Consider the following 24,887-nt stretch of genomic DNA (forward strand, 5'->3'; position numbering starts at 1 on the left):
CTGGATACTAAACTGAACACTGGGAGAAATTGCATCCAATTCTTGGTCACATGATCAAAAACATCCAATAGTGAACCAAGGCCTGGTGTAAAAAAGAAACAATATTTTCTAAAATTGATATAAAAGCATGGGATATGGATTTTGTTTCGGTTAAAAAGGCTGAGATTGTAGTTTAAAATGCTTTTTTTGTTGCGGTGGGTTCTGAAAGCGCCATAGCGCGTGGGAAGCTGTGTGTGGCCTTTAGTCCAAACAAAAGATGTCCTGGCAGTGGCACAATGTACCACCTATATTTGTGATTGTGAAGAACAGACGCGGGACTGGTTCTTCATCAGTACGTGCCGTTAATCTTATAGGTTCGGACATGGCCTGTAGATGTACGAGGTAAAAAGGAACTTTCTTCCCCAACGACAGGTAGTTACTGGGGCAAGAAGCTGCAATTTGCGTTCTGCAGCATCTAATATCAGTTTTCCCCCCATCACTGCACATACACAGCTAATCGTGTGTGGTTTAAATTGATTTCTGTAGATTTATTAAATGACTGGACCTTTTTTAGGATTGCATATTGCACGCGAGAGCCATCGTGTAAGTGAAGTAGTGTAACTTTCTAGACATCTCTCTCCTCTCTCATACACCAATGTATATGTACGTGCATATATATATATATATATATATATATATATATACACACACTCTCTCTCTCTCACTCACACACACTCTCACTCACACAGCCACAAACCATGGCTCCTCCCTCGATTTAAAGAAAAATAAAAATTCGGCTTTTTAAAAGTTCAATGAGAGGTCGCTGGATTCAATATATAAAGATCGCATATATGCATTTTTGTATTTATTCGCTTATGTGTGGACATAATACGTTTGGGTGCTTATCTTAGGTGTGTATGTGTTTAGATGTATATCTCAGTGTTTAACGAATTTGCTGAGGAAAGATATTTTAGCAACGAAGTGGTTAAAATCGCAGTGATCAATCTTGTTTTCTCGACAAAACGCTTGACAGAAATCGCTGCAACCGCCCACAGGAACCATCCCCTTTTCCCCTGATCATAACAAAGGAGAGCTTCGCTCGCGCCTTGTGGGGCTATATATTTGCACCCACTAATGTGACGTTACACAAGAGGCGTACAACAGCATATCCAAATAAGAAGGAAAAATACCATCGTTTCGTTTTACCTTACAAAAAATAATTTTGAATTAACAGTCGCTCTGAGACTGATACGCAGGCCTGGTATCAGTTGGGACATAGTTTTTTTTATTCGTTAAAAGAAGTGTGTGGGTGTGAGCTGCATTCTAAATTACAAAGCAGACGCCACGCTCGTGTTCCTAGGACCCGTGAGAAATAAAGGACTGGGTCTGCAATCATGGAGGCCCTCTACTATTCTGAAATATGGAGTCGATAGTGTGCTACTTTTTACATTTTAAATCTGATACCCGTTATATTCTTTCAGCGCGGAATTACTCTAATATTAGCAATGGTGTATTAGCTATGTAGAAAATGAGCTGTAATGGTGACGAGAGAGTTATCCAAACTATTATCCTTTGCAATTTTTGAAACCGTTCCACAACTATAAGGAGCCTTATGGGAATTGTATTATATGTAAATACGTCTCATTGCGTTATTATTATTATTATTTCATCCATGGTGCTTAAATTATTTGCCAAAAAGAAACGCGAGAAGTATTTTCTGTGAAAATTAATTAATTTCAGGGATATGGTGAACTTACTAGCCGTAGGAAATTAGAACAAGTAGTAAAAAAAAAAAAAGCATTGTCCATGAATTATAACCTCAAAACAAGTTGTAGATGTCACACTTGTTCCACCTTTTCATTGGCACACATTTCACACAGTCTTGAATGATTGTCCCAAATCGAACACAAGCAGCTTCCTAAAATCACGGAGTATAACAGATGTGCAATGTATCTATTTAAGGTGGTGATTTAACACGTGCGGGATTTAATGAAATGTTAAATGTGTTCTGTAAAAGATAAACAAATGCACCTTTATGTACGATATGCGAGTAACTGATTACAGCACAATTCAACATAATTTGCGGTTATTAGTATTGAATTTCTCTTCCTTATTATCGGTAATTTACTGCATTGTCTTGTTCGGTTTGTTTTCCTCACGGGCCCACAGCTTGCTTGTAGCCTTGGACCACGTGGTCCAAACAGATAGATCTGAGGATTCTTGGCGGGTCTGGCACTGCCACGAGCAGAGACAGAACACATGCTCTCAAGAAACCCGGATTTTGCTTGCTTGTGTGTGCGCCACAAAAATACTAAATGCGTTTTTGTGTGTCTGTGTGAGCGCTAGTGTGACACGTGGTGTTGCTATAGAATGTGGCAAACTGACTTTTTCCCCTGTGAGGTTAAGAAAGCTAGATAAAATACAATAACAGGATTTTTTTTATTAAAGAATTGTTTAACAGGCAACTCTTAACAAAGAACCAAAAGTGACTACAAAGAACTAAGGAGGTTTTCCAAAACGGTTTTGCAACACTTCGTCTATTTCTGGACTATTCAGTAACAGTCTGGATCCGTCCACGTTCCTCCTGTATAACTCAGTACACTATATATATACAAGGGTAACATAAAACTACTCATCGCTAAAAGACAATAACTAAAATAAATCTGTAACCATGACAATAACACAATGTCTTTATAACAGGTAAATACTAAAATGTACATTTGATATAAATACATGGGGATAAATAATACAAAATAAGAATTATTAAAACGGTCTATTACAAATAAATATATATATTTATTAATGTTCACTTGAACACACACTCAGACAGACGTCCAGGATTGAGCTTATTGGAGGCCTTCCGTTCCAAAATATGTTATCTCCCATTAAAATGTAAACTCTAAGTGCAATTGTGATGCCCAGGCGGGAGAGCCACTGTGAATGCCTACACAAATTCACTTAGGACTCGTTTCCTGGGCATGTTCAAATATACCCTGTTTTCACGTCAAGTTGAGAATTCAAGAAGGTGGGCTTTTTGAGTGCTGGCTGATGCGCGTGAACTGAAAAGAGTGAGTCAGCGGCAGCTGCGTCGAGGTTGAGGAAGTGGGCGGTGAGGCTCTGGTAATGGTTTTCTCAACTCGTACACTTCGCTGATGGGAACCCAAATGGCTCGTGTATACCACACAATTTTAAATGCGTAAATCCATAACAAAAATTCGATATTTATACCGTTCGTATAACGTAACGACTAAAGTAAGGGCATTATGTGACCACAAGAAAGCGATGGCTCTCGTACTAATTCCGGAAGATTAATTATAAGCGACACATTTAAGAAAAAAAGAGGTAACATGAGAAAGTAAATGAACCGAAAACAATCCAGTGGTTTTCTTGCTCCAGTTAAAGATACTTGAAAGTAATTAATTCTTGAAATATTCCAAGCCCGTGTGACTATCTGGGCACGTCGATGACGTCAACACGACTGGCTTCTCACGCCGAGACGGAGTACTGTTGGCTTTATATAAAGGCATATCCTAAAAGGCGTCAATAAGGATGACGTATGGTCATCGGGGAATCTATAAACCGTTTCCAAACGCAGTTTCTCTGAACTGCTGTATTCTTAGGGGCTGGGTCGTCTTTCACGTGATTCAAAATAAGAAAAACGGATACACTGTAGACGAACATCACACGAAAAAAAATCTGCAACATCAACACTTTTTTTTTTTTTTTGACAAAGCAAGAAACCACTGGGTCATTTTTTGTTGTTGTTGTCAATCCCATTGCAGTGCCCAGAAAGCTTGGGTTCCTCTCCAGGCCTGCTGCAGTCAGTCCCATTGCAGTGCCCAGAAAGCTTGGGTTCCTCTCCAGGCTACAGATGCGTTAGCTTAGGAGCTTCTTGGATTCTACCCTGAGAAGGATGGAGGGATGAGAGGTCAGTGTATGTCGGGTGCGGTTCGCACGGTCCGTGGTGCTGGCTGGTAGGCATCTGTGTGGCACCGCTGTAGTCCATGTTATTAGACTGGGGGTGAGGCAGGTGATTAAGGGTGTACATAGATGGGCCGGTAGAGTGCATGGAGTCCGCATAGTTTCCTCCTCCATACGCAGGGCTGCCCTGCATGCTGGGAGTTCCATACGCACCGCCGTTGCCCTGCAGACCGTGGGGGTCGTATTCTGGCGCCGTGTTGGTGTACTTCTGCTGGGAGGGGCAGCTCTTCATGGGGGTCTGATAGGCTGCAGATATTGTATAGGGGTTTTGATGAGACTTGTTGAAAGATGGCGGAGAGGGGGCGTCGTAGCTACCGGTCATGGTGTGCATGGAGTTGATGAAGGCGGAGGATGATTGCATCGTGAGGGGGGGGCTTCCCGCGGGAGACGGCCCCCCCGAAGATGAGCCCATTCCTTTACACTTCTGATCCTTTTTGTACTTCATCCTGCGGTTCTGAAACCAGATTTTTATCTGTCTCTCGCTGAGGTTGAGCAGGTTGGCCATCTCCACACGCCGCGGCCGGCAGAGGTAGCGGTTGAAGTGGAACTCCTTCTCCAGCTCCACCAGCTGCGCGCTGGTGTAGGCGGTGCGCGCTCTCTTAGAGGCCGCTGAACCCGGGGGGCTTTTCTCTCCGCCGCTGCTGCTCTCCACTGAGTGTAAATGAAATAAAACATAATTACTACATACAGAAATTGAATGCATCGTTTCCTAATAAACCATGGAACAGGCGATGAAACTTAACCCTGGATATTAGCAGTGGCCTCTTCATAACCGTGGCGTTTATTAAGAGATGTGAGTCCCAGCGCTGACCTGCTGTATGTAAATTACATCAGGCGCCTCTTGGGCACCCCGTCCTCTAAGAAGCGGCCTGATGCAGGTGTGCCTGATTGGTTCCATTTTATACAGCCTAAATGTCAGAAAAGACGCAATAAAGGTTTGTATTTGTGTTTTCTGCGGTCGTTCTGGTTTATCCATTTGCTAAAGCTTTTGTCTGGATTGCCAAAGAACAGAGAAGTGTAAACATCTCTATAACGGTGCACAGAGATGTATTTTCTAATGCATGATTACATTTTTTGAATGGGTTCATGTTATTCCGTTGTAATTTTACCACGCGGCTCGTGTATAAGGTTACATTTTAAATGCACTGTCAAGCTCACGGGCAGCCTACAGAAAGATGGCGCAAATCAGTCCCATGTCCCACAATCACCTGGTGGTCCCACACCGGCGCGACCCACTTCCTTATCCTCTATAAATACTGTACAGGGCCGAGATAAGACTGCTGAAATGCAAATATTAAATTGAAACGTTTTTTCCAGGTAGGCTAAGACCCCATTACCTGTTAATGTTATGGAGCACTCTAGCTGCAAAGTGGGTTGCATATACTGAGCTTAACAGCAATGGAAACGTGTTGTTTATTGTGCATTTCTTACATAAAGTCTGTGGATGAGAGGTTGGCACACACCGTTAGCTGAACTGACACTCGGTGAGCTGCTTTTCTGTTTGGAGTTCTGCCTCGATTCTTTCATCCAGGGGAATATCTGCTTGTTGAGCGTGGGGTTTGTGGGGTTGGAGGAGGATTTGGGGGGTGTTTTCGCTGTGCCTCCGCTGCTGCTGGTCCCCGGCTGTGGCACCGTGCTGCTGTTGGGGTTTTTGGCGGGGTTGTGGGGTGGGGACACGGGGGTGGACTGGTGATGCTCAGGTGGTAGACTGGGTCGCATGCAGCTCCCATTGAGCTCTTTAGCCTTGGCCTGATGCTGCAGGGCGCTCCCGTCCAGGCTCTGCACAGAGCAGGCAGACCGCTGGTAGCTGTTCTCCAGGTGAGCCGCGGGCTGGTACGCGGGCTGCTGCGCATCGTAACCATAACCGTTGGCCCCCTGGTACGAGTAACCTCCGAAAAGCGTCGAATTGTCGTAATAGGTTGTTTTCTGCATTTCCAAAAAGAGCGTCACTGGCTACCAGGGTCCCGACGACCTTCTGGAAGAACATTGGCACCCGAGGTCACGTGACAGTCTCCTTCCAGTGGCCTCTTGGAAGCTGACCTGAAAGGTTTTAAGAATCACATAAGAGAGACCCGGGCATAAATCCATCTTAGGCACTGAAAAGCCTCGTGACATGAATAGCGCTTTCCCACAACGCGTTTCGCAGATGCCATGTCAGACTACGAGCGCTTCTCCTTTCCTCCCTCCCTCCCTCCGTATATTTCAGTCATATACGACGCGCATTCTCTAACGTTTCCACCAGCAAACATACAGAACACACAATATTTGTTCAGGTTATCAGTCGTTTTCAGCTGTTACAATAAACTTTTGTAGTAAAATCACGACCCATTCTTTTAGAATTAAATGTCTGTTCTTATATCACTTAAGATCGAATAATGGTGGCTTTGCATTTTATGGCGGTTTATATATTATAACGTGCGGTCAAAAATACCCTTTTTGCCGAAAATGTTTTCCAAAAATCTAACGACATTTTATTTGACTGAGGTGTATGCAACCACTCATTATTTATAAAATGCACAGTAGTGGGGCCGTGTATAAGATGGCATGTATGAGGAACGAAAATAACTTCAAACGCAATTCATAACGAAATAATGAGGTTGTGATGCTGTGGAGTAGATTAGTGTTTACAAGGCCATACTCGCAGCACACGTGACCTTGCGGAATGCCGTGATTTGTTTAGTTCGTTTTTTATTTTTACATTAATGTGTTTAAAATGTTTAATATTTAACATCAAGATAATACGGGCATTTGCACCTGCGCTCTCGACTTTGGATTAGTGAACACCAACACGGTTTGGTGCATGAGGTTCTTTTGACAAAACAGACAATTCTGTAACGATCAAGAGCTCTTTATATAGTGGTGTGGCGAAGTCCAGTACAAGTCTACTCTTCAGCACCTGGACTCATTTTGTGTACTTCTAAGCTAACTACAATATGTCTAAAATTCCCATTGCAGCCTAAGTCAACACAAGACTAATTTTCCCAAATACGTCCTACATTTCACGGACAAAGTAAATATATCCTCCTTTAAATTCGTATAACGAATTAAAATAATTTATATAATCGAATACTTAACAAAAGACAGCACAGTATTGTCTGTAAAAAAAAAAAGTAGTCTACTTGTCGTAACCAACGGGAATATTATAAATTCACGTAAATACATGTTTGTCAAAGGAAAGGAAATGAACACAAAACAAAGCACTCGTTGGAATGGTTCACTTCAGCCTGACATTTAAAACGGACGACAGTTGCGTAATATATTTTTTCAAACCAATAACACACACCTTTATGAACAACGTATTAATCAGCTGAAGCGAGATGACAGTAGCCTACAATACATTTTATATTTTGTGTCTTGGAATGGGTACTACAGTAAAAGAAACCTAACCATTTTATCCCAACTCTCAACATGTCACGAAGGTCGGTCATTTGTCTCTATAGTTGACGTTAGAAACCCGATTGTTTACTCGAAATTATTGTTTTGCGGGTGTATATACTGTGATAACAGCAGGAATGAGACATATTAACAGTTTTGTCCTGGAAAAGAGAGTGAATAATTCAATGGCCTGTGTACTGCAGTAAAAACGTTGTTTTCTATGGATCTGTATGATCACGATTCCGAAACTAGTGATTACGCTGAAGAGCTGTTCCAACACAAGAACCAAAACAACGGTTTCTCATCGCAATTAAAGACCGTCCAAAATCTGAAATAAATCAATAGGTTATTGGATGCAGAAGCAAAGAAATCTATGTTGTGTAGGTTTGCTTTCAATAGAGGCTAAATATTTGAGTGCATTTAAAATAGCGAATTTTTCACTTGATCTGCCAGCAATCTTCGCTCAGTCGTGTATTAAAATATAAAAAGACATAGGCCCTGTTCCTGAATGTTACTACGACAACGTTAAAATTACAGGGAAATATATTTTTAAGTACAAAAGATACAAAACAGTAATAAGACGATAAATGTACGCGTATGCTATAAATGGGGCGACTTCTGTCGTGAAATTTAGGTGAATACTGATTAACGGAGAGGTGCCAAACTAAATCGCACTAAAATGATTAGCCCAGCTGCTTTGCGAAGAAATGGCTAAATTGGATCAGCCGGATAGAGATGCAGAGAGAAAGAAACAGGACTTGCGGCGTGGAAGGAAGCTTAAAGCATTGTGAACTCTTCTTGAACCGCGATTGGAGTCATACGGTCATAAATCACTGGGACATACTCCGCCATTCACAAACTGATAGCCTATTCTAGTCCAGCTTACCTTAGCCTCCGACGTGGGAAGTACGGGTAGACATCATATTTTTTCGCATCCAGCTTCAGTGCAATCAATTAACCAGAGTTCCCTCTTTGAAATTAGTACCGAAATGTGAAAACACCGCTGTCTGTACAACGGTCGCCGTTGACCAAATTGCTTTTTTCCCCTTACAGATTACGTCCGTTTGGAAGGAAAAGCTAGAATGGCATCAAATATCTGAGGAAAGCTAGGGGGCTGCGAATGGACAGGCAGTGAGATTCTGGCTGCCCTGTCGACGGTACGCCCTGCTCGCTGATAACAATGGCCTCAGACTTCCCCCCGTCTCTCACGGCGCAAAGCTTAACATCATAATCCGAACAGAACATTGGCTCGTAGTGAAATTTACCCAATGCACCTCTCTTCGCATCATTCTTTTTTTCGTCTGCCCTTTTTTAGTCGTTTGTTTGTAGTGTTGTCAACACAAGGCCTTTTCGCTTTTTGAAAACACGGTATCGCTGGCTTGGAATGCCGGCCAGGAGTGAATCCCCATCAGACAGCGTCACTAGTGGAAAAATTATGCTAATTACAGACATGGTGGACAGAGGCCTACAGTGTGGATAGTAACCTGGTGCTTTTCGGTTCAAGCGTTTCAAAGCAAGGCGTCAATCTGTACACATTTTGTTTTCTAAATGAGCATGCTCCAATTTTTAGCCTCTGCTAGGCTATATAATACCCCCCCCCCCCCCCCCCCCCCCCCCCCCACACACACACACACACAGGCACTCAGGAGCTATCTATAGTGTGTTCATGGTTCCTGACGACCTGCAGATCTCCCTCTCTCTCTTTCTCCACCACTTACTCTCGCTCTCACACACACCACTCCTGCAGTAATTCATGAGGGGTAAAACGCAGGATAATGTTTGGGGAAGCCGACACTGGCGAACAGTAAAACAGAAGCAGGGGTGTCAAAACAAGCCGGTAAAAGTAAGGGGGGAGGGGCTGGGTTAGCAGGCAGCATGGCAATTCCGTGCACGTCATCAACAACTTCATATGTCAAAGTGTGGTACATAGAAAACCTTCCTGCGTCTTTCTTCAGCGTGTTTTGACATCCAGGGGCCGAAAAGGTAGATCAACTTTTCAAAACTCACAACAACAAAAAAACATCCCCCCCTCCGCCCCCCCCCCCCCCCCCCCCCCCCAACCACCGCGTTTTTTCGCTATCCGCGTAGTATATAAAAGAAACGTCTTTAACTAAACGGTGGTATAGCAGATATACAACTTTTCAAAGATATATTTCGTGTTGGCACTTGATTAGAAAGGGCCTGGTGCAGTGTAGGAGGAAGGTAGGAGACAAAAATGTAGGTGTTAGCAACTTTCCTTCCCAGCATTGTTCGTGGTTTTCCAACTATGACTAAAGAGAAGGCCAAAGGAGAACTAAGCGAAACGCTTACTAATCACAAAAACACGTCAAGTGGCGTATATATATAATAATAATTATATATATATATATATATATATACGCCACTTGACGTATAATATAATAATTATATATAATAATAATAATTATATTATAAAACACGTCAAGTGGCATATATATATATATATATATATATATATATATATATATTACTCTCAAAGAGTATGACCACCAAAGTTTACCCAAGACAAACACGAATCTGATTCAAGATGAAAGACTAGACAAGTGGACTTATGTATGGAACAGGCTGGATGTGCATTTTTCTTTTTTCACAGTGGAGTACGAGCTAACCAGTCTGATGAGACGATGCTGAAATATAACCGAAGTAACCGGTGCAAGAACAGGCTTGTATTTAGTTATTTCATTACAGTTACCTTGAGGTATGATTTGAAGCATTTCTTATCAGTGGACAACAATAAACGTATAAAACTGCAACTGATAAGGGACGGACTGTTTAAGCTGAGTCAGTATATTAAAACGTATGACTTGGTGCGTATGTGTGTCAGTGTATTTATATATGCCATCTATGCCATCTAATTTATTTGATTCAGTTAGCTCACCCGCATGAAATTCAACTCCAGTTGAAGACATGACTGATGTATGATGCAGTATTTTACTATTGTCTCATTATTCTGAAAATTAAACATCAGAATATGAAAATCTATTATTTCTGCGTGCGAAGGAAACGTATATGGATCCCACCGGTAGTCTTATGATTATTTTCGCCAAAATGGAACAGAAACAAAACTTTAACTGAGCTAAATCAGTGTTCTGTTAACTCCAAAACGAAAAGCATACACAAGGTATTTGGCTTTAAATTCCATTACCCTAAACAATGAAAACGTCTGCAATACCATTTTCTGTTACGCAGATTGAATACAACTGTAAAATGATAGACCACTGAAAGCCACTGAAAACAAACATTGTTGTACAACACCACAAAAATGTCACCTTTCCCCATATCGGCTTAATGTGTACAAAATGAGTAGCTAAATCCCTTATTGGACCATGCCTTACGATATCTCGTGAATTAAAATAAAGATGCTACCACAAATGACTCAAAATCATTAAATGCATGTCTTGACAGTCCACAGCACGAAACAAGATCAATAGCATTGCACAACATATATGAATTTACTTAAAAAGCGATCACTTACCGAGATAATACTGCTTATCAGTACTGGATGTCGTGCAGGTATAACGTGTCTTGAGGGTGCGTAAAAGCTATAAAAGAAAAAAATGGAAAAATGCGATCAAAGGGGTTGCAGAAAGTTCGATATGGTACACATGACCTCTTGTAGAAAAATCGAACAGAATGACTGTTCGAGATTGTGCTATAGTGGCAGGTATGGTTAACCCAAATAGTTTTCGTGTATGCGAAAGTAATTCTTCAAAAAACGATCCGAGCGTACCCTGGAAACCTTTTTATTGATTAATTGTACTGATGTATGACATAATATATTTAAATTTGCTTTTTGTCTGGGATCAATCAATTTCACCTTTTAATTTACACATGAATTTACATTGCCTCTTTTCTATTAAAAACACAATTAGTTTTTCTTCCTTGAACGTCAGAAAAAGTTTTTTCGTTTTTTAGTTATTTTGTCATCTCACTCCGCAATTTTAAGAAAATATAAAATAGATATTCGTATCCTCCAGTTACACTGTAAACAAAGGCCAGGAATAGCCACAGGGCAACTTACACCTCGTTGAGAAAATGAGGCGAAGAAGTTATTCAGTATCATAATTAACTAATCGCCAGCACGACCACCGCCAGCAGCAAGATTAATAATAATAATAATAATAATAATAATAATAATATAAGCAAAATTAAAAATATAACACGCAAAGTACATCGCTCTGACACACAAGCACGAAATAAGGCGAACAGCGCGAAGGCACTTTGGAATAGCCATGGAAACCCCATAAAGTACAGACGCATGACCATTATGAAGCGATAGGAAAAGCCCGAAAACGCATTATACCATTTCCCAGGGAAATGGGGAAGAAAACGTGTGTGTGTGTGTATATATATATATATATATATATACACACACACACACACACACACACACACACACAGATGGTGGAAGTATAAATGAAAGCAGCATGGCCGTTTGAATATGATAGCTGTTGTTAAACAAGAATAAAAACGTTCAGGCTCGTGCTTCCATGGCTCCTGACAGCTACCCAAGCACATAAATCAAAAAGAGGATTCCCTGACCCCCTTCGCTTCGCGGCCTACAGCGCTATAAAGTTATGTATTGCTTCCACGCTCTGATTTGGCTTTCCTCCATCCCTGCCGCCGTGTTTTCAGTGATGTAAGACAGTCGCTTTTCAGTCCCTTCTGAAGGAAATTAATCCCGAGGAAATGCTGTCTATAAATAGGCTGGAGCCTTCAGTGCTGCACAGTTTTACAGACAAAGGATGCATCTTGATGCAATGGCTGGGTTATCCTATTTTTTCTAAGAGAAGCCACCCATCCGTTTTAAATATTCAAGAAGAAAACGTTTAAATCAGCATTAATTCAGCTAAATAAAATGATGTTCTACTCCTAAATTGGGCTCTGGTACAAAAACGAAATCTGGTTCCTGTTTCTGTAGGGGTTGGATTTATCCAAATAAAATGCCTGGTACAAGGGGTGGAGAATGCTTTTATTTTTTCCCCTACAAATGGGACAGCCTAAACTGCGCCCGCAGGTTACAATACTGTTGGATTTTCCGTAAAAAAAACTTGAATCTCCTCACAGTAAGCTGCACGACGCGTACAGCTCTCAAATTCTCCCGCGCAGTAATGTTCAACTTATATTCTTAATTACAACTGAAGTAGATCCTTTGCCAGCTGAAGTCTACCTACTTTTGAAAACCCTGGGAGTAAAATGCGAAACATAAACACAGGGTGCATGCGGTGAAGATTCATTTGACAGATTGGTGCTCGGCTTTTCCAGTGACCTACGTGTTGAAGAGCAATAACTCACCAGATTAATGATCAACCAGCGGAAGTACTTTGGATTCCCTCGAAATATAATATATTGCTATATATTAATCCTAGCTCTCTCTTTCCAGGTGTTCCAAAGACCAGTGCGACGTGTCTGCAAATTAGCGAAACTCCGATTTGTTATTACCAAACATTATTATTATCAGCAGATTGGGTTATCTGATGTTTTAACCGCAAGATGAGGGCCTTCCAAATTCCAAAAATAAAGCCTAAAATGATGTGATCACGTGATTATCCTGCGTCAACATAAGTGATTCTCAAATGAAAAATCTTTCCTTGTGTCTTGTGTTCTTAAGCCATTAGTTTCTTTACTTTTCCAAAATTATTCCAGTTTAGACTATTTTCATCCAACGACGCAAGCAAAAAAAATATCTCTTCATATCCCCTTGTCCCCGCGAAGGCGTTTTCACCAGACGACTTCAATTAATTCCACCACTGAAGCGAGTCCAGTGCGCGCTACTATCCAAATCGACTTTGTTTTAACGGGGGGTATGAGAAACTATTCTTTCTCTCCTATTCTGGCAGATGACATAGGACTTTCAACACTTCTGGCTTGTGAGGAAGAGGAGAAATGCGAGGTCTCTGGAAACAATCTTTTGATAAGAGGGGTTTCTGCACTTCTCACTGGAGCTCGGAGAGAGGGGGCTTGGTTTACACCCACGCAGATATCCCTCAACTAATTACCCATGGATTACAATTAAACCCTTACTTTCAGCCTAGCGATCCTGTTCTTAATGCCAGTATAGATTCTGTCGAACTGCATTTTTTTATTTATTAACGGGAACAAATTATTGGTGAACCTTTGTCCACTGGTGCTTAGAGGTCAGGAGATTGATGTTTTATTTTAATATTTTACATTAATGTACCATACAGTATTATCATTACTAATCTAAGCCACAGTGGACCATATTGCACAGGGCTGATCTGCCTCTTGAGTGTGTATCCGAGGATTCATTTGTAATTTAACTTATTTCGTAAGTAGGAAAAAACGGAAAGACGTTTTCTCCGACTTTAACCGACCCGCGCCTCGCAGTGAAGCCTAAGGGGCTGATCTCCCTGGCTCAGCTCTTTGGAACACTCTCCAAAATTCCTAAAACAGCATATTCTATAGAAAGTGTAGTTAATTTTTACTTCGACACGTCAAGAGAAGTAATCTTTAACAGAGAATCAAAGCAGAGGGGAGCAGACAAAGGGCCAGGCGAACTGGGAGGAGCTTGGATCCAACTGCCATCACCACTCCCGGAACCTTAAATCTGCCCGCTTGACAAAATATGACAAGGGGAAACTTTACGAGACAACTACAAATAAAAACATTCTGTCAGATAGTTTTGCATTTGGCGACGTTTAACTCGGGTTAAATTTAACTGCTTTATAATTCTTGATTAGATATGTTCTAATTAATCTCATATTATCGAAACGATGCTAAGAAATTGAATTCTATTTTTGTGTATTTTAGGAAAATTTACTGGCACCGTTATTCTCGCAGTAATCATAAAACTTGCGCGTAGCCGAGGAAAAGCCATACTTCACATTCTTCAACGAAAATATACATAACCTATACAGCTGCCAGGTTATGCCAACTCTTACACACGGTCACATCAAACTGTTTAGTAATCAGTTCTTTCCCCGTAATTTGTGTCCTTGGTTTTGTTTATGATACAATCTCTTAAGTCAAAGTCAAATAGGGCTTTTGTGGTTTTCGCTTTTTTGCGCGAAGGGCAGGAGCTGCAGTGAGGATGTCCATTTTTACTTGGGGCAACCGTAACTGATTTAGAAAGGCTTAAGTGTGGCCTAATACAGAACAATTTTCTTGTAAGACAAGCAACTGGGGAAGCCGGGCCAAACCACGTGATGGTGTGCTCGCCAGAAGACTTGGAAGGCAATTTGTTAAACTTTTTTTTTTCAACAAAGTAAGGCTGGATTTGTGAAAAGCACAGTCTGGAGCTCCCAATGATGCAAACAAGGAAAACGCCATGACGCTTCTGCAATTAATTCTGCAGTATACACCCGCCAAGTCTGGGTGAACAGAAGCACCAACTTCTTAATAGTTAATGCCATTAATGTGTCAAAAATATTAGTATATGCCAGGTTTTCCAGGGAACTCGCTGGTCCCACACAGAAAGAACCAGGCTACTTCAATGACTAAAATATTAAAATATATACTATTAAACTGGGAGACTAGATATAAGTGTGAATATGTATCTTTCTGGTCTTATAAACAAAGCCTATTTTACCCGGACGGGTAGATGCAAATTTGCGCGCGTACAATTTATGTATTTTAACGAATATATTTAACCTTCTTGACACAAGCATGGCAGTACTCTATATTCGTTAAAACACGAGTAACCCTGTGTTGTTGCGCTAATGCTATTTATGTCATCTTACAACAGTATTTTGATGTTTTATGGCGGTTGTTGCTTTAGAGACAGCAAATTATGCTAAGCATGGATTAAAAACGATGGAATCAAATGCACAAACGGCCAGAGTTTTAAGAAAAAGGGAATGGCCAAATGAAGAGTAACAGACGTCCTCACTGTCGTAAGTCACGTCCACATGCATCTTCTTACATGAACCTTCAGGATCCGTTCACCGGTTCGTGTGTCTTTTTCATTTCTCAGTCGAAAAAGAATCTCTCAACCTATTAATCGCTTAATTGTATACGTGCCCATCTCTGAATCTGAACACTTCAATAATTTCTTAAGAGGCGCCGATGTTTTGGCTCTGTGAAAATAAACCATTGAAAGCCAGTGCTAACGTAACAGAAAAAAGCCAGAGAAGCCAGAGAGAGGGAAAGAAAAGAGAGAGAAAATGGGGAAACGGGGTTGGCTGGGGGGGGAGAGTGCATCGAGCAAGCCATCTCGCCTCTTAGTTACCTATTTAAAGACATCTGTCTAATCTGTTAGAAGACAAAACGTCTACCAGGGCGTGCACATCTAAGTTTGGCTCGTGCCTCGGTCACAGACTGGATTAAGCGCCGGTTGACGGTGTCTGTCGGTGTCGGAACCATTGCAGAACAGGAGGACGAACCGTGCGTCAGTATGAGCCGGCGAGGCTTACCTGTGTTCCACAAGCCTTCAGGACGTTACTTGGAAGCTTTGGGCAGCGTTTCGGAATATCTTTTAAAGTCACCCTGCATTGTTACAGCTTGCATATATTTATAACCACTGGATACGCGAGATGAAAGGCACATGGATTATGAAAACAGATAACGCCATTGTTTCGTTCTAAATAAATTTACTATACTGATTTTAATCCATTGAGAGCAAAATGGGCCGATAGCCAATCGAACCTCCGAGAACACGCTAACCTGGAGATCGGTTTTCTTCCGCGAATCTTCGGTTTCTGCGAAGTGCGAGGAAATCAGGCCTCCTCCTTTGCGTGTTCCTTCGCCCCTTGTGGTTTCCACTGGGTGGGAGGGTTGATACCTTGGCCTACTGCGGTGGACGTTCAAGGCATACAAAACGAACAGGACTTTATGGTATACTGTGCAGAGAGGATACGTTCAGCACTGAGCCCACACAAGGGCCATATGGTAAAAATAGTCTTCGGACTCGGGCTGGATTATACTGTACTGGGTTAGCATATTCCCGATTGCTGTTCTTTTCCTGATGTTATATTGTTTCAAGGATGCTCAGTATAGCACACGGTTTTTATGCCGCAAATCTTTGTTCAACGAATATTTCCAGAAAAACAGCAATACTGAATTAATGTTAATGTAAAAACGAATGAAACTGCTTCTCAACTATTTTAACGCGTTTAGGGGCGCAGTATTAATGCATATACAATAATGTTTTTTCCCTGAAAGGCAGGTCGAGCATAGGTTTTGTTTTTGGCTGTTGTGCGTAGGTTTCCTACAGACTAAGGCATACGACAGACGCACGTCTGTCTTTCAGGCGCATTCGCCTCTGCCTCGGTGCGGGTCCGATTCACTAAACCCCAGCCTGGCCTTCTCTTGAGCACATCCAGCTGTTGCGTACTTCTCGGCTGGGCAAAAAAGCCATCGCCTCCCTTTGATACCTTTTCACTGGTAATCTTCATTTGGTACTGAATAGCAGCCTTCTCCTCTTTATTAATAAGGGAAAGGCTTGATCCTAACGCCTTTCAGCTTTAAGACCTGGAAAAGCACGAGGATATGCACTCTCCTTTAAAACCAGATTAAAACCACAGACTGATGAGACTGATCATAATATGCATATATCAACAAAACGAGATTATTAATATTATTATTATTATGTCGTTTCTGATTTAAGATCTGGTCAAGAAAGGCTAACAAGAATTGGGCGTTTTACAAAACAAATTTGTGATGTGATTGTATTTTAATCCTATTTTTTGAATCGGCATACCCACCTTTCAGTAATAAACTACTTCGAATGACATAATGGTGGCGGTTTATGTTTGTTTAATGAGGGGGATATAGGAGTTATGCTTTTATCGTGGCTCTCTTATGCGATATTGGCAGTGGAATGGAAATACGAGCAATATATGGAACACCGACAGTGAACAGACGGGAGGGGGACACAGAAATTAGGGGGATGAACCCAAATGCAACGCATTCTGTTTTGGTCACAATAGTGAATTACAGCAGATTAATACCGCGCAACACCGTGAGACGGAAGTACACTTATGTGGAATTTAAACAGCGACCAGGCCGCCCTTTTCCGCGAGGCCGAGAAATGGTGAACATGGCTGCTTGTTCGCAGTGCTTTGTTCTGTGTAGTAGAAGATCCGACCCAGAGCATGTGTAGCCTACAGACAGGGAAAGATCAGCAGGACATTCGGCTGAGGTTGATACGAGGCTCGCCTCGTGTTCCTTGTGAGCCAGGGCAGTCAAAACCCTCCTGTTTGCAGCAGTGCTTTCAGAGAATCAAGGATGTCAGGTCATCCGCGCTACACAGCGGCTCAACAGGTACACTGTGGGCGAGTGTTGGCCGGAGAGCTTTTACAGATGCATGCTCCTCCGTCCACAAAATCCCTTTCCCCCAGTTCAACAGAACAGACACTGGACTGAAATAAAACTGTTTGGATTGATGATGATGATGATGGTGATTATGATAATGATTAATATTATTATTATAATTGTTGTTGTTGTCTTTTCTATTCATGCATATGTCGTATAGCCCTCTAAGCCTAAATACACCGTGTGTTTGTGTGCGCGTGCGTCTATGCCTGTGCGGTGTGTGATTGTGTGTGGCGCTTGGGGTAATTGAAATAGCTGAGATAGAGACTTTCTGATTTAAAGTATATCTAAAGAAAAATAACTGATCTCCTGTAAAACGTTCTGTCGTCACTCTACACATACCCTGCAAAACAAAGCGCCTAGAAATGCCGGCCTCTGTTAAGCTATGCGTTTTGTAATTGATGCTTCTTGCGGCTTCGACCATTAATCGGGGTTACTTGCATTTTTATTTATTTATATAATTTTATTGTATTTATTTACATAAATAAAAGGATGAATTGGTAGAATATAACGAAGGCATTGATTAATACGTAAAATATAGTGAAAACCAACAGTATCACCCTTTATCACGGTTTCATTATACTTATGGCATTTGAGGTTAACGACATTATTATTACTATTATTATTATTCATTTTTGGATGAACTCTTTGTTGGTATTGGTGCTATAATATGTACTTTAATACAAAAGTGCTTCAATACTACAATAAATCTTAAATGTCAAATCTTAGAAAGCGCGTTCATTGTTTCATGTGAATCATTGTTTTTTCCACCGCATACAGCTTAAGTGCATAACACGAACATAACAGTTTAACAAAACGAACATTCGTCTTTCACCTGACGAAACGATGCTAAACGATCGTATTTCCGTTACTACGTGCCTAGTGCACTGCATGTGGAGAGCTGAAATTAACTTTCCTCGCACTTACAGTTAGCAATATAGTGAACCTGGACCCCAAAATTACGGTTATATGTAATAATGCCTCATTTTGATTTTCGGGCATTAAAGTACACAGTAAAACAAAAGCACTAGTTTAATGCGTTTCCATCCTGGTGTCCTGTTTTAGTGTACGGTACTCCGGAAACTCCTGTGCCGAATGAAATTACCGAATAACAAAATAAATAATAACAGAATGAAAATAACAAATCTCGTGAATTCAGCAGTTTAAATGAATGCAGAATCACATATGTATCCTTAGCAGCAGGTGATACGCAAGATACTATGCTGAAGATGTTGGACCATTCAAATATGAGGTTGCAAAGCCCTCCTGTATTGAAATAGAATCAGTAACGCCCCAGTACTGGACTTCTGACTTTTTGTTATGATGAGAGGTTCCCATTTTTTCCGAATATAAACAAAGGTTTCCTTAACCTGTAATACTGTAACTCCAGGAATCGCATTAGATCTCATAACAGATCCAAATCCCCTACTGTATGTCGTCCACCAACATCAAATGGGAACTGACTGACTGGGGAAAACCCGGTGAGAAGGGAGGATCTAGACACCGCTTCCTAATCCCTCCGTATGTATCATCAATTGCACATAATTTTACCCGCGAAATGATTTATCACGAGCGCGGCCATAAACAACACAACTCACACAAACATACAATGGCAGCCGAACTACCACTGCCGTCGCCTACATTTCGCTATAAATCAACGGAAGCAGCTGGTGGAGAAGAGGAGAGGGAGAGGGATCCATGAAAAACGCAGAGATGAGAGAGGGGACAGCAAATGTTACTTTTAAAACACACATATATAGTGACATGTATGGCACACAAAATGGTAAGATGTCATGTTGTACCTCCCAGTCATGCTGCCATGGTTGAATATTAACAATGAACAAGAAACGGAAGGCATGACAACGTAAGAAGAAAATCGAAAAAAATATTTTGAGATCATTCTTTTGATACATTTACCACAAAACCACAAACAGCAAATAATAAATTAACATCAACGCACCAAAAAAACAAAACAAAAAAAACAAAACAAAACAAAAAAAAAAAAAACCCAGCGCAGCAGGTACTTGCCAAGAAGTAGGGCTGCCCTTTTCTTTATACTTACAATTTCCACAAGGCGAGACTCTCCCCTCCAATTTTTTTATTGCAGTCTGTGTGTCTCTCCTTGTCTTTTTTTCTCAACTAATACGCTTGTTTTTGAAAGGACAGTTGAATTTCACGTCAGACACGGAGACCATGTCGGCGAAATTCCTGACGAATACATATCTATTCTGCAACCTCTGCATTAATTATTTAATGAATCACGTGACCGCGAGGGGGATGGGGGTCTGCTCTGTGGAAGATCGCAGAACCACTCTGACCCAACATTCAAGCTCCAAGCATAGAACTACAGCATAGTAATAGTAACACGCACTATAAAACAATTATAAAATGAATGTTACAAAGGAAATATGAGTCTTCTATGTCCAGAAACACTCATAGCCTACGGTAAGTCGGTGTTTAACGAAAAGCAGTAGCCTGTACTATTGAAGAAACGGTAGTCATGGTGATGGAAATAATAGTCTTTCTTCATTTATGTCAAGTCCATTGTCTTTTTACTTCCACTTAAGCACATCATGGTGAGCTTACGATTGGCTTCAAATATTTGTGAATGTGATTGCTCTTACACTTACATAGGTCACATTAGTGTGGCGTATTCAAGTTGTATACTTATGTATTTTACCTTTACAATGAAAATTTCACTATTAGCCGAATGGCAGGAAATTGAGAATTTGTCCAATTTAATAACCTGTAACAGCAAGTAACAATATAAAAAATTATATTTTTTCTGCTTCTACTAGTATTAGCCACTACTTCTGCTACTACTACTGTTGCAGTTGCTAGAATACACCTATACCACTACTGATCTTACCACAGCACAACTGACTGTAGGGAATATCCTACGAGGTGACTTTTGTCACTAATGAAACTATAAGCGACTTAACAGAACGCAGACCATAAATTCGATTGCTGTCTATTTTAATCCGGAAAAATGCAAAACGGTTTGAGTATGACAATTTTACATCACTTGCTGTAACCTAGTTATATGCGAGTTAAGCGAAAGCGATTTTCAGAGACACGGGGCGATTTAAAGAGTGAGAGAACCATGGTACCAGTAGACGACTACCTACACACACAAGTCCTGAAAGCCGAGTACTCATAATAATGTTATAGCCTATTGTCTGTTGTTGCCAGGCCCTGGCGTCAAGTAGCAGTAAGCATGAAACGGTTGATAAAAACGAGCTTGTATCATTAAAAACCCGGGAAGCCACACACCAGACCGACGTAGTACGCCTTGAAGAAATCGCACAGAAAACCCGTAAACAGCCACAGCCCAGAGAAAGAAGCATGACAACCTGCACACTTCACCCATAAAAGTGCACCAGCAATCATTCTAACTACTCAGAACAAAAGTCAGCAGGGCAAGATAAGCCCGTCAAACTACTCTTGCCCTGAAGGCGTATTTACAGTCATGCGAAAAGCTAATAATGAGACAGTGAAATACATTGAGACATCGTTTGGAAAGTGAAACTATTCACCGCCAGAATCTGTCACTTCTCATCTAATGTTTCCTTTGTGGGGGAAAAAAAACACAAGAAAATTGTGAGACCTGTAGCGATCAATGCATTATTATTATTATTATTATTATTATTATTATTATTACAACATGAGCAATAAGACACCACAATTTAATGGAAAAGCGCCACATAATTTAAAATGAGCCATAGAGCAATCCATAACAATGGTGCACACTACACGTGCGGGAATCTTCAAATCTGTCACAAGGGAACATTTATGGAATTGGATATATCTATATATAATATCCTTATTTGGCCTCATTGTCTTTATTATAGTGTAATAATTATAACAATAAAAACGTCTTCCATAGAAAAGAGATTTAAGTTGTGAGTTGGCTAGGCTATATAAATACCAGTTCATGCAAGTGTAGGCCCTATATAAATGTGGCTTTTATTAAAGGCAAGGTTTATATAGCGGATAGGAGATTGATTTACAAGGCCAACATCCTTGCTTTTGCTAGGGATCATAAATCTGCCGCGTGCAGGCACTCCGTAAATGGTAAACAAATTTACTGTTTTGGCGCTAAATTCTACACGGAGACGCGTTCTTCCGCAACCCACTGCCTCCATTCCACTACAGTGATTTTACTCACAACCAGATTAAAAACCAGACCCCAAATCGAGACCATCACCAAGCCCATCGAGGTGAAATAAATTTAGCAATTAGGCCTATATTGTTCCTGTTTAGCCTTTGTTATAGTAAATATTATATCTGATTGATTTTCATTGAATGTGATTTCTAGGTTTCCCCCACATAAATAGTTTTTTTATTTTTATTTTATAATAGTAATAATAATAGTAGTAGTAATAATAATAACAATAATAATGTTGGCATGTCTCAAAGGATTGTAAAAAGTAGCAATCTCAGCTAGGAATTATGTGATTGGTCTTCTGTTCTCAAAATGTACATGATCATCTTAATTTCCACAGTTCTGCACGTGAAACAGATTGCCCAGTGCTTTTCTGTATTATACACAGTAAAATGTTGTGTGTTAAATCATCTCTTACTGTGTACATATTGTCCCAATAGGACCCATATGCACACTTTTAGAGTTGAATCAACACTGGACATTTTGCTGAATATCAGTATTGATTGATGCCATTAATATTAACATATGAATTTGTAATATCTAACTTCAGCTGCATTCTGAGGAAGTGAAGGAACGACCTTACTGTTAATAAGTTTTCTAGTAAATGTTATGTTGATCCTAAATGGAAATAACTCCTTGTGTGGGCGGATTTCCGCGTGTAAGAGTACAATCGTGCCCGAGTGCAGTGTCATGTCCAGGTTGTTATGACTAACTCCTCTCTGGTTTATGTTGTAAATATAACGGTGAGTGCAGTCCAGTCTGTGGGAGGGTCAAGGGTTCCAGGGGGGGCCAGTGTGTCATTTTTCAACGGACCAAAAAGCACAGAAACGCTGCCCCCTGGTTGAACTCCAGCTGGTCATTCCGCTATCCGTTCCACACGTCGATTCTACTCTGCCTATTCCTCGCGCTCCTGAGTACGGCTCCTTTCATTTCTGCCATTTGTTCGATCTCGTGCACCAAATCGAGCTCCGCGCCACATCAGGCAACAGAAGGAGAGGAACCTCTTGCACTCGTTTCACGTGGCCTTTTGCGAGGGGATGAAATGAGGGATTGATTCTTCAGGGTTAAGGGCTGGCCAGTGCCTTTCTCTGGCAGGCATGCTCAGTGAATTATACACTATTAAGCAAAAAGTATCATTGCACGGTGAAGGCTATTTCCTCGAAATACTTTTTGCTTTGTCAAAATTGCCCCAGTGCGTTTAACACCGACTCAGCCATTCCAAGATTTAAAAAAAATCTTATCTGAGAAATTGTCTCTAAGCGTTTTTTTCTCCATGGCAAATCGCAGTTCACATGTCTTATTGCATCTAACGTCTATTCATAATTAGCCCATGACAAAACGAAAATATGGTTCCACGAAAGACAAAGTACAATATGCCAACAGAGAAGGGTGACCCATTAATAATTCAGACATATTTTGAACGATCCCCCAATGTACTTCGTTAAATATCCATAACTGTGGCGTCAAATAAGACGAAGGGAAAATAGTTTTCACGTTCTCAGAAAACTGGCAAATGCACCACATCCAAATGCCCCAGATACAAAACAACCCCGCTGCACAAGACTTTGGCCATACAATCTAATTTTGTCCCTCGCCAAATGCGCTCGTGGTAGCCGACTGCGTGAAAGCACGGTCATAAAGCAATAAAACCCAGCAATAAAACCAACAAACGCTCTTACCTTTGTGGTTCCCATCTCCTCTTCCCACGTGTTTCACTTGTGTCTGAACTTAGGGTGGCTTTCCTTTTAAAATCTTATCATGACTTGGTAAATGTGGCGAGGGGGAAAAAAGATGAAGAAAAAAATCTTCACGTCTTCCAAGACGCATCTCCCCTCCTGGCAGAAGGTCTGTCCACAGTTGCTGGTGAATAACAATAGAAGAGAAGAGGTATTTAAAGAAAGGGGTGATTAATGATTTTTTTCTTTATAATTCTCGCATTTTTCTTGGGTCTGTCTTGAAATAATGTCTGTGAACTTTTCACTCTATTGAAATTGGTTCACTCTCTATTCACCCATCTGGGGCCGATATGGGGCTTCAAGAACCAGAAATCATGGGTGTTTATTGTATGTTGTACCACAAACAAATTCAAATGCGTTATGGTTTGGACCCTTTTTCTTGTGACAAATACCGACGAATCCAAATTTAAAAATTATTTCCCTAAATATAAAATATAAAATGACACGTATACTTAAAATGGCATGTACGCGTTGAATCATTACCAGAAAAGACTAAAAAGTGTGCAGAAGATGAACAAATTAAATTTTCCAATGTTATCAATTTCTAATACTGTGAAATCTGTTTTACTTCTCAGTGTTTCGTGGTATTGTGAAAAACGCACACCCCATTTACCCAACAGCATTTAAAGAAAAGGAATATATTAATTACGGCGCAATGAAGGTTCATCTTTTATGCTGTTGGAATACATTACATTCCTTTTCAATAGGGAGAGGCAGATAGGCCGAAATGGATAGCGAGGTATGGTGTCGCGAGCGGCCTGGTGTGATATCACCGACCCGCTTGTAATAGACCATCTTTTCAGCGCCATGGAATTCTTTCAAACCAATTTGATTCCATACTTCTGCTTAAAGTTCTACACAGCACACGGAATGTTATTTTCTCCCAACATTTTCGATACTAGATCTAAGAAAGCAAATGAAAATTAATATATGAGCTGCGCCTCACAAAAGAAGCCATTTGTCTTCTTGATTATCTATTTAGTTGTCAGGGTTTGAGCTATGGCTCCGGCCCGCTCCTTTGTAGCATAAAAATACACACTGGAGCTGCAAAACGCGGAGAAACAGCTGTGCAGAAACATAACTTAAACACATTTAATGCTTTTGAGCCAGCACACGGTTAAACTTTTCAAATTGGGTGTCCTCGATTACATTGGCCTCTCACCATCTCCAAACCTTCAGATAAAGCAATTTTAAATAAATGAGGAGTAGAATCGGACAAAGCAGTGTGGTTTTTAAGAGACTGTACGTCCATTTAAACAATCGTGACTGGATGATACGGAATAGAAATCATTATGCAGAAACAGAGCACTTTTTAACACAACTTTACACTTAAAATGGCATGTTAACTAGCCATCAATATA

The 24,887-nt window shown here is 40.7% G+C and overlaps 1 protein-coding gene across 9 annotated transcripts in view; it reads right to left on the minus strand.

Annotated features, from left to right (window-relative positions):
• Positions 1-2,399: 2,399 nt before the first annotated feature.
• The window catches only part of LOC118216126 (homeobox protein Hox-B3a-like), a 50,803-nt gene continuing 28,315 nt past the window's right edge, over positions 2,400-24,887 (minus strand). For 5 of the 9 annotated variants that reach the window (XM_035397152.1, XM_035397151.1, XM_035397154.1 and 2 more), the window contains exons 2-5: positions 23,470-23,650; positions 10,829-10,895; positions 5,424-6,000; positions 2,400-4,611 (exon numbers count right to left, since the gene is read on the minus strand). In XM_035397152.1, the coding sequence (XP_035253043.1) occupies positions 3,845-4,611; positions 5,424-5,892 (1,236 nt within the window). In that variant the 5' untranslated portion in view covers positions 5,893-6,000; positions 10,829-10,895; positions 23,470-23,650 and the 3' untranslated portion in view covers positions 2,400-3,844. Of the gene's footprint in view, positions 4,612-5,423; positions 6,001-8,221; positions 8,907-10,828; positions 10,896-12,648; positions 16,382-19,687; positions 21,015-23,469; positions 23,651-24,887 lie in introns of those variants that run through there. The other 4 variants (XM_035397156.1, XM_035397155.1, XM_035397157.1 and 1 more) reach the window with 4 other exon arrangements.

This window comes from Anguilla anguilla, chromosome 17 (assembly GCF_013347855.1).
Source record: "Anguilla anguilla isolate fAngAng1 chromosome 17, fAngAng1.pri, whole genome shotgun sequence".
Classification (NCBI taxonomy): domain Eukaryota; kingdom Metazoa; phylum Chordata; class Actinopteri; order Anguilliformes; family Anguillidae; genus Anguilla; species Anguilla anguilla.